Here is a 16,923-nt window from a genome sequence, read left to right as displayed (position 1 = left end):
TCTTACCTTAGCTTTGACGAGTTCTATAGGACCTGTCTGGTCTTCCCCCGTGCCTTCAATCACGTAAACACAGCGCAGACGGCGTTAGCATTTAGCCTCTCCCTCTCTCCTCTACAGCTCCAAAACAGGTCAAGATAGAAGCTACCAAGCTCTTCCACGTTTTCCCTATTTAAATATGGTTACATGAAGTGTTACACTACAAAGTATAATTACACAAAATTAAACAATGTGGATTTTCTAAGCGGATAAAAGGGGGAACTATATTGTAAGGCGTAATAATACCAGGAGTAGTTCGAAATCTGCGCAGTAATCTTCACTTTATGTTGTACTGTACCGTTAGAAGTGTTTTTGCTGATGAGTTAGCTGCAGTTTTCAGTTTGGCTGCAGCATCTGTTTATTTGCTAATCCATTAAAGACCACATTTATTTCTTTTTTCTTTTTCACTTGCCCGATAGGGCAGCCAGGGAGAACAGGGCACTTGCCTGGACAAAAGGTTTACTTGCCCTGGGCAAGCGAACAACTGTTAATGTCGAGCCCTGCTCGGACGGTGTCAATTACTGTTGGTTGAAACACAGCGTAGGGGGCGAAATTGCAGCGAGGGGGAAGAAATTCACAGCGAGGGGGCAACTACGAGACACAAGACTTTTAACAATAATAATACATTAGTCTTATATAGCGCTTTTGCAGATAATGCACAGTTGTGTGCATCCAGGCACTAACTGAACCTGCCATACCTTCTGATATCTGACAGGATTAAACAGTCGGAATGACCTTCAGTTACCTCCATTTGTTTACATTAGCAACAACATCCAAAATGGAAGCAGGTTTTTGTCACATGACAAATTTGTCAAGTTAAATAAATTCATCTTAAAGCGGAAAAAACATTTTTATCTCTAAAAATGTCCACTATAAGATGAATTTCCATTTAATCGTAATTTTTTAATTATCGCAATCGGCAAATTGCAAAGACAGTATTTATCTAACGCAGTTTAGGCCTCATGTACTCAATATGATCACAATTGTTTATCACAAAATCCCCAAATTTACGAAATGAATTTCCAATATACAACCCTATGTTTCTAGAAGGAAAGCAAAAGAACGGCTTAAGTTTACATGCAGCATTGCAGACTTGACTTCCAGATATCTGTATTTTCAAATACTTTTCTTGCACATCAGCCTCCCATCCTGGCCAGGCAGTAGCCACACACATGTCCAGATGCCGTGCAGGTGAACGGGGGGTAAAGGGCTCTTGTAAAGCTGCTCCTCCACCTGCACCAGTGACTTTTACAAGAGAACTCCTCACCCTGGACATACTGGGAGACACATGTGACCGCCCCATCACCCTAAGGAGGTCACCACACACCTCTGTGAACTGCCCACCGCTCCTCTCAAAGGAAAACATGCACTCACTGACCACAGGAGACCGCAGGAAGCATGGGCCAACCAACGGAAGTTCAAAATGTCAGCACAGACACCGCCTCAGAATTTCAACAACAAAGATCACTGAACTTAACTAAATATCCTTGGCTACGTGACATAGGCTGGTTACATTAATATAGACAACTGCCAACATAAAGTGAAATGATCCATGGACAACTTGCATTACAAATATATGAGCAATTCTGGAACAATATTTCTTCATAAACTAAAACACAAACATTGGGTTGTGTCAATCGACTGGATTCTACAGGTTCAAACATGGCACATCATGCCCATAGTCAGTCAGATTAAGTTGGTGAAAGACAGTCAGAGGCAACAGTAGGTATCGGTTCAGTATTGGATATTTGGAACCCTAATCAGTATTTTTAACTAAATCAGACAGGTACCGTTAAAAAATACCAGTAAGGTATCAGGAAAAAACTTCCTGGGTTGTTTCAGCTTAAAGCAGAACTAAGTCAATCATGCCCCTAGAGGCCATAAGCGCCACTGCAGGTGTTGTTGCGTTGTTTTTTTTAGTCATTAATTGTCCGTGAGAGTAAATACTACGTTGACAGAAAAGACAAAGGGAGAGAGGAATATTGTACATTGTGCCACAACCCAATTAAACAATGGAGATTCTTTCCAAGATCAAACTTGGCTGTACTAATACTGCTAAAGTGGTGTTAACCCACAGCTAGCTTTGTCCGTTAGCATTTACCCGTTAGCCTGCTAGCTTCTTCTTCGCGATTCTATTAGTGTGTATTGCGCCTCCGCATCGGAGCAGGGAAAATGCAAGCATGGAATAAATATGTAATATGGAATAAACTGACTTGTTCGATCTATCTACTGCATCTATCTAGATTAGATTAGATTGAACTATATTGTCCCTTGTGGGAAATTTGTCTTGGACTCACAGCTGCTGGCTCAATTAGACATACATAGTTACATACAATACAACATAGATACATACAGTCGGCTACAGCACAGAAAAAAGACTATGCATCTAACAGACCGCCTGGTGTGGTGGGCATTACACTGAAGAAAATACAGCCAAAAACACAACACTCATGTAGAGACAGTTGAATAAGACAATAGCAGCAGTGAGTAATGCCCGACTCGTGAAAGAAAACTTAAAGCGGTTATTGTTGTATTTAAGCGCCCCGAACCGCCAGAGGGGAGAACCTCTTATTGCCTGTTCAGTAAGTGGCTTACCGAACGTAGGATTTCTGATGATTTTCTTTGCCTGGTCAAGAGCTAATCTATCATAAATATTTGTCGGATTGGAGCATCCCTAATAATTTTATGCAAGCAATTATAAAGTTTCCTTTAAATGTTATTGTAAAGTGAAATCAAGGTGAGTCTGTGCACGTGTGGCTGGTTGAGAGAAGGCAGGACCATCATATCTCGTCTCAAACACATAGAAAGAATTCCTTTTCACTAATAGAGCCCTGAGTTATACCTTCATGTCTTATCTATCTACCTTCACTGAAACAATTCCTACCTCTCCTCTTGTGTCGTCAGTGATCGGTGCCATTGCTCAGCACTCTGCCCTGCTCTTATCCGGTCAATACTTTCAGGCCAATAAAATCGACTTATAGAAAGCAAACACCTGCTTTTTACTGTACATGCAAATGCATAAAACGTAACCTTTCAAAGCTAAGTATCACTCTGTAGTAAAGGATACAGAGATCTTAAACAGCTGCACGTAGGTTTACACGATGCTGCCTCTCACCTGAAGACTGTGAAGAATGTGAGTTGAAAGGCCAAATAAAAAGCATTAGTGAAAGCGGGGTGAGGGAGGTGCTTGTGCACTTTGTAATCATGTCCACCATAAAGACTCAGGACACACAGGAGGACATCACAGCGGCACATACATCACTGTAGACAGGGGTTTTATAGTGTGTATTTAAGATGTCACACACAGTAACACACACCTTTACTATCATTATCGAGCTCATTTGAAGGATTGCAAGAAGTTTAGAGGTGGATTTCTAATAGGGTTGTGGATGGATGAGCAACATCACGATGGAGAGCCACCATCGTGATGCCACGCCCCCTCCCGTCAAAAACACGCACTGGTCTTCTGTAGGCCTTGTAAACCTACAAACTGTGCAGGGATTGCACTGTAAATTAATTCACGGATGTAACTAATATGCGCGCTAGTGTCAGTACCTGCCAGAAGCTACGATGTGTTGGCCGTAATTATTAACGTAAAGACGCAGCGCTGCTGTTTCTGACGCGCGGAGCTCTCTCTTTCTCTCTCTCTTTCTCTCTTCTGCAGCTCAGAGTTTAACAGCGCGTGGTTTTGCTTTGCTTTGCTGCGTATTGAAACTTAAACCGTTTTAAAATTACGAGAATAGCTCTCACATCGGAGCTAGCTGAGCGCGCGGACTATTTTCACGAAGGACCGAGAGAGGAAGGAGAGAGAAAGAGGCGGTGCAGGAGTTAAGAGGTTACGAGCTCACGGACCGGGCGGCGCGTGGAGCGGCTTCAAAAACGTGAGCTACGACGCAAACTTCAAAATATTGTCCCGTTCACCCACTGTTTCTTAAACATTGCGTTAAAACTGAGCAAATGCAAGTAATGAGCTCCGATTTACATTTGTATTAGTGGAGAAGAGCCTTGGAGTTCACGCTCTGAATACGTCGTTCTCCTCTCAGACTTTACGCACGAGTTTTAACACATTTCTTTTGCAAAACTCGTGTTCCGTGACTCTGTTCAAATCATGTTTAGTTTAGATCCATTTATCCTGCAATCTCACATCTTCCTAACATACATAGTAATATGCAGCATATATATAGGCTATGTAAATGTCTTTAAAAAAAATGCTTATAATGAGAAATGGACGATATCATCGTCCATCACGATGGTTCACTGTAAACATCGTCAACGGCCAATTAAGGGGACATCGCCCAACCCTAATTTCTAATTGAACATGGCAATATAAGTGACATTTAAGAAAATCGTTAATGAAGTAATGGTAGTGAGTATTCATTTCAGCGTGACTACAAATGCTAATCTATCTATCTATCTATCTATCTATCTATGCATCCATCCATCCATCCATCCATCCATCCATCCATCCATCCATGCATCCATCCATCCATCCATCCATCTTGTAAAAACAGTTCTTGTGTAGTGTTGTGTATCCCTCTGCCATCATCACTACACCGTGCAACAAGTTGGACATGAGCCCATCATATATTTGATTCCACCTGGCAACATTTAATTTAATAAGTGCTACAAAGATGAATCCTGTGCCGTCTGTTCAAAAGAAGTTGGCTCTACCACGGGCCCGGGGCACAGCTGGTGTGAGAGGAGCATGGAGGAGATGTTAACTTCACTAAAATTCAGAAATGTTGTGAAAAGGGTAAAATAACGTAATCCAGAAGAGTGAACTTGTAAAAAGGAGGCACTCTTGGGCAGAAATAGGTCAGGCTTTTACAAGTGTGCATAGTCATAGTGTGAAAGTTAACCTAAGATTGCAAAGTAAACAAGTCTCTTCCATCTCTTCCTTATTGGACCAGAAAGTCACTCCTAACTTGCAAAATGAGCAGTGAACAATTTACACGATGGCTTCTACAATGCTCCAGGATCAGTTGTTTTCTGGTGAGAGGCACTGCCAGCGATGAAAACCTACCAGAAACTCTAAAAACAATGATGTAATTTTAATGCCTAAATACATACAATATATATTTCTTTTAAAAAGCATGGCATATTTCATATCGTAAGATTTGTAAGTATTCAATCGAACAGGAGAATGAGGGGAAATGTTGGAAGAGAGTGGAGAGTGGAGGTCACTCTTGCAAAAGAGATTATTAATCTCAATGAGTTTTTTACCTGGTTAAATAAAGGTTAAATAAATAAAAGATTAAAAGAAGAGAAGAAGAGATAAAGATTGTGTCAAATTTCAGTGAGACCTCCTGCTGAATTAGTTTTAGACAATAGTTTTTACATTTTTTTACATGCTGAGGGTTCTATCTCGAAGGAAAAGTTATATTTTCGATGAAATTTTTATTTCCGACCCCACACTCACTTTCAAACCCCACATCCGCCAGATCACCAAAACTGCCTTTTTCCACCTCCGTAACATTGCTCGCCTCCGGCCCACCCTCTCCACATCTGCTGCTGAAACACTGATCCATGCATTTATTACATCCAGACTCGACTACTGCAACAGCCTCCTGTACGGTCTCCTCTCTGATTTACAAAAACTGCAATATGTTCAAAACTCTGCCGCCCGCCTCCTCACCCACACCCGCTCCAGAGACCACATCACCCCCGTCCTCCAACAGCTTCACTGGCTCCCCGTACAACAGCGCATCCACTACAAAGTTCTGCTCATCACCTACAAAGCCCTCAACAACCTGACCCCCCCCATACCTCACAGACCTCCTACAACGCCACCGCCCATCCCGTCGCCTCCGCTCTGCCGACTTAAACCTTCTCAAACCCATCACCAGATCAAAGCACCGAACCTTGGGGGACCGAGCCTTCGCCATCGCCGCCCCCACCCTCTGGAACTCACTCCCCGTCCACATCAGAAACTCAGACTCACTGACCACCTACAAAAAACTGCTCAAAACCCAGCTCACCTACAACCAACAATAGCTCTGCCATCTTTGTTTGTTTTTCTCACTTGTAAAGCATCTTTGTGTCTCCTGAAAAGCGCTATATAAGACTTATGTATTATTATTATTATTATTATTTTAATCCAATTGAATGCTTTTTCAGTAATTTTTAAGACCTTTATTTTGGCATAATTTATTTGATGATTTAATGCTTTTTAAAGCCCCGCGGAAACCCTACGCAGATACGCACAAGTATAATGTTGTTGGTTTTTTCACATACAAAACTCTTTAATGCACCTTTAAAGTGACAGTCTGGAAGTCTAAATGTTTCACTGATTATATAAAATGTTAATTTTGCAAACTCATATAAACGAAACGGCTAATGCTACAACCGCTAGCTTTTCCAAACCAGATATAATTCAAAACACGCAAAGTAACGTTATATTGAACGTTCACGTCACAGGTTGCAGTGGTTTTGTTACAGTTTTATCATTAGCGCCGCTCCTCCACTGGGGCCACTATGACTGCGAACTCGGAGAAGTCTGGAGGTCTCAGTGTTTACAAGCGGTCTCTGTAAACGCATGTAACAAAAACAGACATTTGCACATTTCAAAGTTGCCATGCATTTTTGCTTTAGCCAAACCTCAGTCCTCAATGGAAGACCTGAGCAATTTTGCGATGTGTTGTGGCTTTGTGATATGGAGAGCGCATCACCTAATACTGTGGTAAAAAATCATTTAAGTCTCGACCTCTACATGACACTTTTCCAAAACGGTGCAGCCCTGGCATTGAATGTAGTGTTATACGTCGGGAGGGAACATATGACGGTGAATTATTAGGTGGTGAGGGTAAAGTATTTTTATGGAAAGTGACGCTGAGCAAATAGGTCTTAATGTGCACATCTGTAAAAACTGAAATAATGAGGTGTAAAGAGCTAAAGACAATATTTAGCTTGTCTTCATTGGTGGCCTCCGCTCCTGACTCCTGCTGTTCGGGCTGGTGACAGAGATTGACAGCGAGCTAAGGCGGTGTATGCGAGTTTTCCCCCTCTCCGCTGGAACACCTGTGCGCCCTTAGTTTAGAGTAAGGTGAGTGAGATCATCGGGTTCGTGCCGGCGCTGGTAAATCTGACAGGCAGAGACGTAGATCATACTGTTTCAGACAATTAAACGCACTGGAAAATGTTAGCACTTGGGCAAAAGGATCTGCATTAGGAAGGAATTGAGTGGATTGTGTCATATTAGTGATGTGATACTTACAATACAGTCACAGTAAGTCATTGTGCTACCTTCATTAGTGCACACCATCGGTCGGCGGTCTGATCACCTGAGCTATGGGGTAAACAGCCCCGAGCCCCAATCCATGGTACGTGTCATTTGAGCTGAAAGTCCTGTCAAGTCCTGCACAAAGCTGGACATTCACGCAGCCAATGTGGGCCAGTAGTTCCCTGCCTTTTCTTAAAGCAGTACTAAGTAACGTGTTTACCTTAATAAATCCTTATCGTGGTCCCTGTGGGGGTAGTACAAGTGTTTATGGGATGATTGGAGGGTCTTTCATCTCCCCCTGGTGTCTCAGACCAGAAAACCATGTTTGCAACTTGACTGCCACCGGTGCGGAGAAAGCAATACACACTAATGAAATCACGAAGAAGAAGCTAACACGCTAACGGGCAAAGCTAACTGCGGGCTAACGTCACTTTAAACAGTATTTACAGCAAAGTTTGAGTGATTTTTTTCTTTTCCATTGTATAATTGGATGCACAGTAAGCCTCTCTCCCTTCGCCTTTCCTGTCGGCGTAGTATTTACTCTCCAAGACAATTAATAAGTTAAAAAATCGTAACTTGCTACTAAACCTGCAGTTGCGCTTATGGCCTCTAGGGGGAAGAGTTACTTAGTACTGCTTTAATATAAGGTTAAGATGTGCCGTTTTGTAGAGAAATGTGTCCCCTGCATTCAACTCATCCTTCTCCAGATCTTGAGCAAAGTTCATGCACTACAAAAAGTAAATATCAAGCATGGGTCTAAATGACTTGAATTGAGAATATTTATCTTGTTTTAAGAGGTTTTCACAAATTTACACTTTTTTTTCCCTGATCGAACCAATACTTTGCTTGTTTGATGACATTTCAGACCAGTTCTATGGTCATCTTGCTTGAAATAAGAAAGTTAATCTGCCAATGGGATAAGAACAATTTGGCAAAGAAATGAATCTGAAATAAAGACGGGTCAGAAACATCTCAGAATAAGTGAAATAATCTTGGTCAAACTAACAACTAACACCTAACTACATCTTAAACAGTCCAAACAGCTCAAATTTAAAACATTACGCTCAGTTTGACACATTTTACTGATCTAGTGACTTATGTTTTGCCGTGTGGACATAATCACCTCGTTCAGGAGCGGGACACCACAATCTCAACACACATGGGGCTCTTTAAAGCCTCTTTAGGTCTTTGATGGGATTATTGATTTATCATCATAGTATCAATAAAGTGGATTTATGCTTTGTTGTTGGCAGATAAAAATAGTTCTGCAGCTCTTTGAGGCTTTCTTTTGATTTAAAAGAGGCTATTTTCTTCCTTCTTCTATTTTGATGTTGACGGTTGTGTGGTTAAGTCAGATCTGGAGTTAGAGTTGAGGAGTAACTCTTAAAAACCTCCAATGGACGCATTGTTTTCCCAGTGCTATTGTTTCACCAAGTAGAAAAAAAGAACAAAAGTATGATCTGTGTTGGGTGAGCAGAAGAAGAAGCAGAAGCACTAGGAGAAAATCCACCAAGACTCAGGATGAACATGCAAACGCCACAACGAAAGGCCAATACGACCGAGGAACTGAACCTGGGACCTTCTTGCTGTAAGAGTGCTAACTGCTCAGCCATAGTGCTGCCATCAGACTGTTATGACATGCAGGTCTTCAATAAAGTCTGTGGAGGACTCACTTCTACTATGACTATTAAATATCACAATAGAAGAGGCTAATATCCCGACAGTGTACGGTAACAACAAAAAGGTTATTTTGGATGTCTTTAAAAGTGGCACCTGTTTCTGGCATTAGTCCACCTATACACAGCACACATAAAACCTGTCCAGCTCTCACTATATCCACTTCCTCCCTGTTCCTACAGAGGCCTGACACATTTCTCTTCTCGCCTGAGTCCTTCTGCTGGGAGCTGGGAGCAGAAAGACAGAAAAAATGAAATTCCTCTGGCCTGCAAAGACATGATCCGCTCTTTCCCACTCTACCTTCCAGGAGGTGACGGACTGGAGCAGCGCGGAGGAACTTGACATTTTTTATTATCCAGAAACACTCTTTTCAGAGCGCTCCCTGTGTTCAGGAGCCCCTTTGAGAGTCTCGCGTGGAGACTGACGGGCTGATGACAGAGGAGAGGAGAGAGAGTTAATGGGTAGGATTTACACTTGTCCGCAACAACTACTGTCAGACTAAACACGGGGAAAGCATTAAGGGGCTCCGGCCGAGAAGACTATGTTAATGTACGTCCGAAAAGTGAGAAGAAAATGGTGGAGGAAAATGCAGCCTCATGTGGTGTTTCATTCATGAAGGCTTCAGGTTGACTAATACAATCGGACAACTGCAGGTATTTGCTCTAAAATAAAACACATGACACAGAGAGATACAAGTAAGGATCTGAATCCAAATGTACTTAAGAGCTGTACTTAAGAAGTGTTTTTGAGGATTCTTATTTTAAGTATCTTTGCTGAGAGTGTTTTATTTTTACTCCACTACAAAGGCTCTAAACTGTCCCATGTAAAGAGCTTTGTGACTATGTCTGTGAAAGGTGTTATACAAATAAAGTTTTTCTTCTTCAAAGTTAAACAGTACATTTGGCCATGTGATTAAAGCTTACTCTACTCTTAGAACAGTAGGGGGCGCTGTGCGCATGTACAGTCAATGCCACTGACTCAAAATGAGAAAGAAGTTTTCTGTTGTGTTGCCGTGCAGAGGGAATTTGGGCACATGTTTTGTGCTTTATGAGCTCACTCATTTAAACTGACTTCAACTTTCAATTTTGAATACTTGAATATTTTCCATCGAAATTACAGTCAGTACTTTCACTAGAGTAATATATTTAGCAAGCAATTTTTGCTTTCATTGGAGTAATACTTGAGCAGTAGAATCTGTACTTGAGTACTATGACCAACACTGTATAAAATGAACATAGATTACAGAGATAATGAAACATATTATAACTTTCCTTTTAGGAGAGAATTAATAATCCACCAAATAATCACTATGTGTCGAGGCCAGAATATGACTTTCTGAAACTAATTCATTCTTTAGATTAGAGCTGCATGGTTATCGAGCCTATCTAATCTTTTTTTAGGGTATGCATTGCAAATTACAATTTATGTTTCAAACAAGTCCAGATACATTTCAGAAAAGATTCATAGCGGTCTAAACTACATCATTTTACAACATAAAACTGACAGGACTGTTTGAACAAGGTTCTACTTCAATAGCTGCTGCATTTCTGAATTGCTAATCGTGACTATTCAAATTGCAGTTCCATTCTGATTCAAACGCAATTAATCTTTTTTAGAATGTATTCTGTACCAATAGAAAATCTGGACTTAAAAGCTCCTCCAAAGTCTGACGAGCAGCACTTGCCAACATGGAAAGCCATAAAGTGACTCCTGGATTGAATCAGGCCAATAACCCTCGCAGGACCACTGCAGTCAGGGGAGACCTGAATGAGAGTTGCAGCATGCTTCAGCTGTATGCATTTGGCAACAGGAAAACAACTTGTTTCCCCTCCTCTGGGTTTAAGGCACTTTGACTGTCTCAGGAAAGTGGGAAGATCGGCTCTTAATTCACGATGGATTCGGTAAACAGCAAAACCATGTGTGCTTCTCTCGTCCTCCCAAACCACGGCTTTAAAGCCACATAACTCATCGCTTTATCCATTACCGAGCATTATGAAACTGTCAACCCCAGGGGAAGTGTCACAGACTGAAGCTTAGGCTTTATATATTCTCCCATCAACGCCACATTTGCCACAACTTTGGTCACAACTGTTCCAGGCCAGATTAATCATCATCAGATTAATCTGGATTTATAACTGAACAAAAGGCTCTGTCCATAATGCACAATGTTGCACAATATCCATCCTCTATTGATCCTCGGTGTGCTCCGATGAGGTCATGATAATTGTGCAGCAGCTGAGTTTGCAACTCAAAGTAGCTACAGCCAAGGTCTATTATGTAATATGTTGGGTGAGTGTCTTTAAATGTCCAATTATGAATCATTATGGCATTTTTCTAAACTTTTGGACATCTTCGCACAGAGGTTTCATGTTTTCTATTCGCACTGGGTGGATGATATTATGTGCCAAAAATGTCTAACTATTTTTCACAGTTTTGACCGATCTCAATAAAATAAAACAAACATGACTTTTCTATTATACTAACGTTTCAAAATACATGTTCACTTACAAACAGATGAAACAAATGAAAGCTTTCCTCTCCAGTGCCCTCTAACACAATATAGTTTCCATTTTATTTCCGTTCATTCCGAACTCCACTCCAAACCTCTGTTACATCCACGCGATTGGCAGCAGATCTGTTCATTAAAAAGCCTAAAGTATTTTTGGCTTTTATTTAGTACAGCTCGGGATGAAAAGGGGGTGGAGTGCGGAGGGGAGAGACATTCAGCAATTTCTTCCGAGCCGGAACTCAAATCCATGACTCTGAGGACACAACAGTGTTCTACCATATGCAGCCACAACCACAAGCTGCACAAGACTGACCATAGCCCTAATCACGATTCCGCTGAAAACTAACTAAAAACACTACCTCATCTTCCACAAAAATAGGACAAAAACCAAAGCAGCCGGTGCACCATCAGCAGTTCCTGCACCATATTTTGGAAACGCCGTTCAACAAGTATTCTGTCTGAACGCATCGCTGCCCTAATTTAACAATAAGGCAAAAATGACAACAACCTTCTGCTCTGCTCCAATTCGTGTCCTTTATGCATATAATTTTTTTTATAATAACATGATCTATGACTAAATTGTACTAAGGTTAAAGCAGTACTAAGTAACTTGTTTACCTTAATAAATCCTTTTCGTAGTCCCTGTGGGGGTAATACAAGTGTTTATGGGATGATTGGAGGGTCTTTCATCTCCCCCTGGTGTCTCTGGCCAGAAAACCATGTTTGCAACTTGACTGCCCCCGGTGCGGAGAAAGCAATACACACTAATGTAATCACGAAGAAGAAGCTAACATGCTAACGGGCAAAGCTAACTGCGGGATAACGTCACTTTAAACAGTATTTACAGCCAAGTTTGAGTGAAAAAAAATATTTCTATTGTATAATTTGATGCACTGTAACCCTCTCTCCCTTCGCCTTTCCTGTCAGCGTAGTATTTACTCTCCAAGACAATTAATAAGTTAAAAAATCGTAACTTGCTACTACACCTGTAGTTGCGCTTATGGCCTCTAAGGGGAAGAGTTACTTAGTACTGCTTTAAATTAAATAGATACAAAAAAAGAACAAACAAACAAACACTTGGACAGTAAAGATCAAAACTGGAATGAAAAGTGGCAAAATATCAGGGTTAACCATCCAGGGAAGAAAAAGAAAAAACTCACTAATCAGGACCAAAGCAAGACTTATCCAAAATGGAAACATTTATGTGAATGAATCAAAGGGTCAAACAAAGTGTACATCCAAGACATCGTTTTTTACATTTTTTTATTCTATACTAACATCAGTAATCGAGGTTATGCGTGTAGTGCAATAACAGCAACAGCAGAAAATTGAGTGTAAATTTTGCAATGCTGATGGGTATGTTTGTCTTTAGATTTAACATGTGTTTTACTCTATTAGAATAGCAAACCATGGCTCCATAGCACATTTTCTTTTCTCTGGTCGGCATAATCCCTTTAACTTAATATCACCACAATGCAAGTGTTTTCATTAGCAGTATCAACAGGTGGCTGTTCTGACTCTGCCGCATGCATTACAGACTGTAAGAGCTGTAGAGTTTATGTCACATGCACCTGCTCAACATCTCACACTACAAAGACAAATGGGCTCTTTACCTGAGTAGCCAAATCCAGGTGTGCACAGCGTCACAAAGACAGCCAAGAGCGTCCTGCACGCGCTCACAGCCATAGTGAGTATGGCGCGCGACTGCAGAGGGGCACGAGGACGCAGGAGAGGAGGAGGCGCGAGGAGGAAGGCAGGGGCGGGAAACCCATACAGCAGCAGCAACAGAAGCAGCAGCAGGACAAGACCCAAGGAAAGACCGCCGTCAGCCCGTGTCTGTCAGAGGAGAGGAACCGCATGCATGTTTACTTTGTTAAATATATATTATACGGTATATAAGGCTTGTGTATCATCGAATTTACCACCACTACCAAATAATCAACAATTAATAATATGTCTATGCTACAACCACGTGTCACTTCACCGTGCAGCAGGGTTGGAAGCGACTTGTGTGGCTTTGTCAATGTCACAAAAACAAAATACTATATTTTTATTATTGCATGATAAAAACGAGTTAATAAATATTATATTGTCCTTTTTCTAAACTTGAATTTAGTAGAAATCAAACTATGAAAAGAAATTGGACCAGCAAGCTAACTGCAGTATGCTAGCAGCTAATATCTGTTTATATAGATTTTTTTAATATAACGCTCAACATCGCAATAGATGTCTCCGAATGACCCGTATAATAAATAAATAGTTAAATAAAAGTAACATATTGCCCTGTCATTACAAAAGTAAAAAAAAAAGGGTAATAGTTTTAGCATTGTTAGCATCGCCTGTACTTCCATTTGATTGCCCGAACTTGTGAGGACAACATTCACGCTGTAACTGCTTCTGGCCAGATCCTGTTCCTCTGTATTTTCTTCTGATTCAGTTTCGTCCACGGTGACACTGTCCGGTCCAGTCCAGTCCGCTGCAGCAGGTGGGAGAGGCTGACCTGACCAGACTTCCGCAATGCGATATATGACCGCCAGAGGGAGCTACTAACCACGTCTTTACAATGAGGTAATCTGTTTGTGTACAGAGTGTTGATGTAATATGTTGAATCAATACAAATTAAGGGGAGCTTTGTTTTTAAATTAATACAACACATTATTTTTCGTAGATTATAATCTTAGCATTGAACAATATAAAAAAAAATCAGTCAAAAATATTCTAGACCTAAAGATATTCGATGTGCTTTATGTTTTATTGTTTTGTTTCTTATCGTAAATGAGCAGCCATGACTGTTTTTGTACGATTACTATTGCTGGGTTGCAGGTTCTAGAATGTGATGATGTCATTGGACCCAGCGGGGGGCAGGAGCCAGTTTTTCCTATTAATAACATTACACTTTCACGAGTCGTAGCTAAAAAGAAAATATATGAATTTAAAAAATGATCTTTAATATCAACCACTGGGTCCATGATCTCTCTGTACAAGACCAAAAATTTCCTCAAAAACAAAATAATTTTTCCTCTATATAATAGTATAGGCCTTTAGAATGCTGTGATGTCACCTGCAACCCAGCAATACAGAATGGGCCATGAGTGAGTCTCAGTTCTTTCATTTTCTTTCATGGAATTCTCCCTCTTTCCTTATCACTTTAAGAATATTTTTTTCTTGGTAAAATTGCACTTAAAATCGTGAAATGACCTTGCTTTAAATACACATTATATTAAAAGGGACTGCGTTTATTTTAACATCAATAGCTTTGTCAGTATTTGGTTTGCAAGAGGTTGGGGCCAGTGATAAATGAAAAACCTATAGTATGTATTATGTCCCATATGTTTTGTGTATGATATAAAGCACTTGTAAAGACATCTAAACCTGCTACCAATGTTGTGTGTGATGAACTCTCGATTCTGATCATTGGTCCATCCTGAACTTAATGACATTTCAATACTGGCTGAAAGGTTTTATACTAAACAACACTTCCCCCTGTTGGCCAATATCAAGAACTGCAAGCCCTGATTGTAATTGTAATGATTCCATCTGCTTGTAGGTCCAGTGTTCCCTCATTCTAATGATCCAACAACAAAAGAAAGGGAAAAAACAACAACTGTCATACACCAATGGCACAAACAATGAAACACTTTGTTCTTAAGTCAGTAAGACAAAGAAGTGCATAAGCTTTTTGGTTCGGAGAGTAAAATTTCCATTCCTTTTATCGCTTTAAGCCTTAGTTTTATGTGGATTCTTTACGAAAAGATAATGAATGGCGCTGGTTTTTAGAAGTTGCCGGGACTGTTGAGCCGCATTCCATTGATTTCAACCTCCGTAAAGCTTCAAAAACCTGCACATATAATGAATGATTGCAGCCTGTTTAAAGCGGTCTTTGTATCTCTTTCAGAAATCCGCTGAACCGCTCAGGAGGCCTCAGCTGTTGTACTTAACGACACAGTAAACAGGCTGTAGCGTAGGTCAGGTCCAGTCCCCTGATAGAGCTATAGATTGCTCGACGCACCGTGTTTTTTCTTGTTTCACACAGGCTGAGGGATGTGGCATGTCCCAGGACACATATGATAAAGTATAGCTAGTATGTATAGTTGTAAAATACAGTAGTAGTGATTTAGGAGCGGTTATCCACTTTTCTCTGCATAAGTTGAAATAGATAAAGTGGCTGCATGCTCAGACTAACTGTTATTCCCATACTCTATGGCCAGTTTTGTAGATTAATAATAGACAAGTGCATCACCTTATTGCAGTAGACAATGATTCAGTACACTCGAATTTCATAAAAATGTTTAAGAGGTTGATCCATGAAGAATCACTAAATATAAAAAAAGGGGTCTCTCCCATTTTTGAGCCCATGGTTGACTTCAAGAACGTTGGCTTACTCGAGGGCCCCGGAGTGAAGCCATATCCAGAAGACTTACATTTACACTACACAATACTACAATACTTGTTCCTTAGTTTTAACCTCTGCCCTCATCAGAACCGCACGAAAGAACAACAAAAATGTGACAAAATAAGCGATAAAAGTGTAACAAAAAAGTGGCAAAAATGAGAACATGAAAAACGTGACGGTAACATTGCAAGTAAAAAAATCAATTTAGATCGGTTATGTAGGCCTTAGCTTTCAAATGAGGCAGTACACAGGCCGATAGGCTGTCAAGAAGCTTTTAATGCCGAACTGGAGAAAATGCACTCGGTTCAGGCGGGGGTTAAAGAAATAGTGAGTCAGAAGAAATTAAACAACTGTATTCAACAAACCAGATCATAAGTAAGTGAAAGTTTTATTTTTAGCAAAAGGCCTGGGGCTACTGAGCACCAGGTTACCCCCAGGGATATAAGGCTGATGTAAAACGTCCCATTACAGTTTGTAAGAATATAAATGAAGAGCTGTTTCTCCTCCCATATGTGTTCAAATGTTATATAGTTAAGTGTCGATGTGTGATAATGAATAGATGTGATCCAATAGTAAAGACTGTGGAGAGAAACACAGTGTTCTTCAGCGGTGCATCTGGATCATCCTACAGGGGTTGCCTGGCAACAGCATCCTGCCCCACAGAGCAGGACCTGCCCCTCCACCAACTTTTAAAACCCTGTAGTTTGACTTAGCATTCAAATGTGCTCCTTATGAAGCAATCCTGAGTGTACTGTACGTGTACGTATTTCTGAATGTTTTATGAAAGGATAGTTGGTGAAATTACGCTTCAACTTACCTATTAGTTAGTATTAGTTTTTCCCTCTTGTTACTGTGTTGTGAGTATAAGCTGATGAATACTTCTGACTATTAATTACATTCTATATTATGTACTATTGCCCTGGCCAGGATAGTAGCAGCATCGCCCAGCCCAAGTCCCTCAGACCACATGTGATAGTGGCGGCTGTATTTTTTCAATGGGAGCTCAGCATCCTCTGTCCTTATGCAGGAGCTGAGGCCCCTCCCCCTCCCTCCTGCACATCGCGAGGAGTAAAACCAGTGCGAGGGCAG

General features: G+C 40.8%; 1 protein-coding gene across 1 annotated transcript in view; it reads right to left on the bottom strand.

The window, feature by feature from the left end:
- Positions 1 to 13,166, bottom strand: part of fndc1 (fibronectin type III domain containing 1) — a 150,244-nt gene extending 137,078 nt beyond the window's left edge. Inside the window, exon 1 of the mRNA XM_079572628.1 lies at positions 13,055 to 13,166. Within this exon, the coding sequence (XP_079428754.1) occupies positions 13,055 to 13,127 (73 nt within the window). The 5' untranslated portion in view covers positions 13,128 to 13,166. The remainder of the gene's footprint in view (positions 1 to 13,054) is intronic.
- Between the last annotated feature and the right edge of the window lie 3,757 nt (positions 13,167 to 16,923).

The sequence above is a fragment of the Gobius niger genome (assembly GCF_951799975.1).
Source record: "Gobius niger genome assembly, chromosome: 15".
In the NCBI taxonomy this organism is placed as follows: Eukaryota; Metazoa; Chordata; class Actinopteri; order Gobiiformes; family Gobiidae; genus Gobius; species Gobius niger.
The sequence above is the reverse complement of the archived record's forward strand: the minus strand, read 5'-3'. Positions and strand labels throughout refer to the sequence as shown.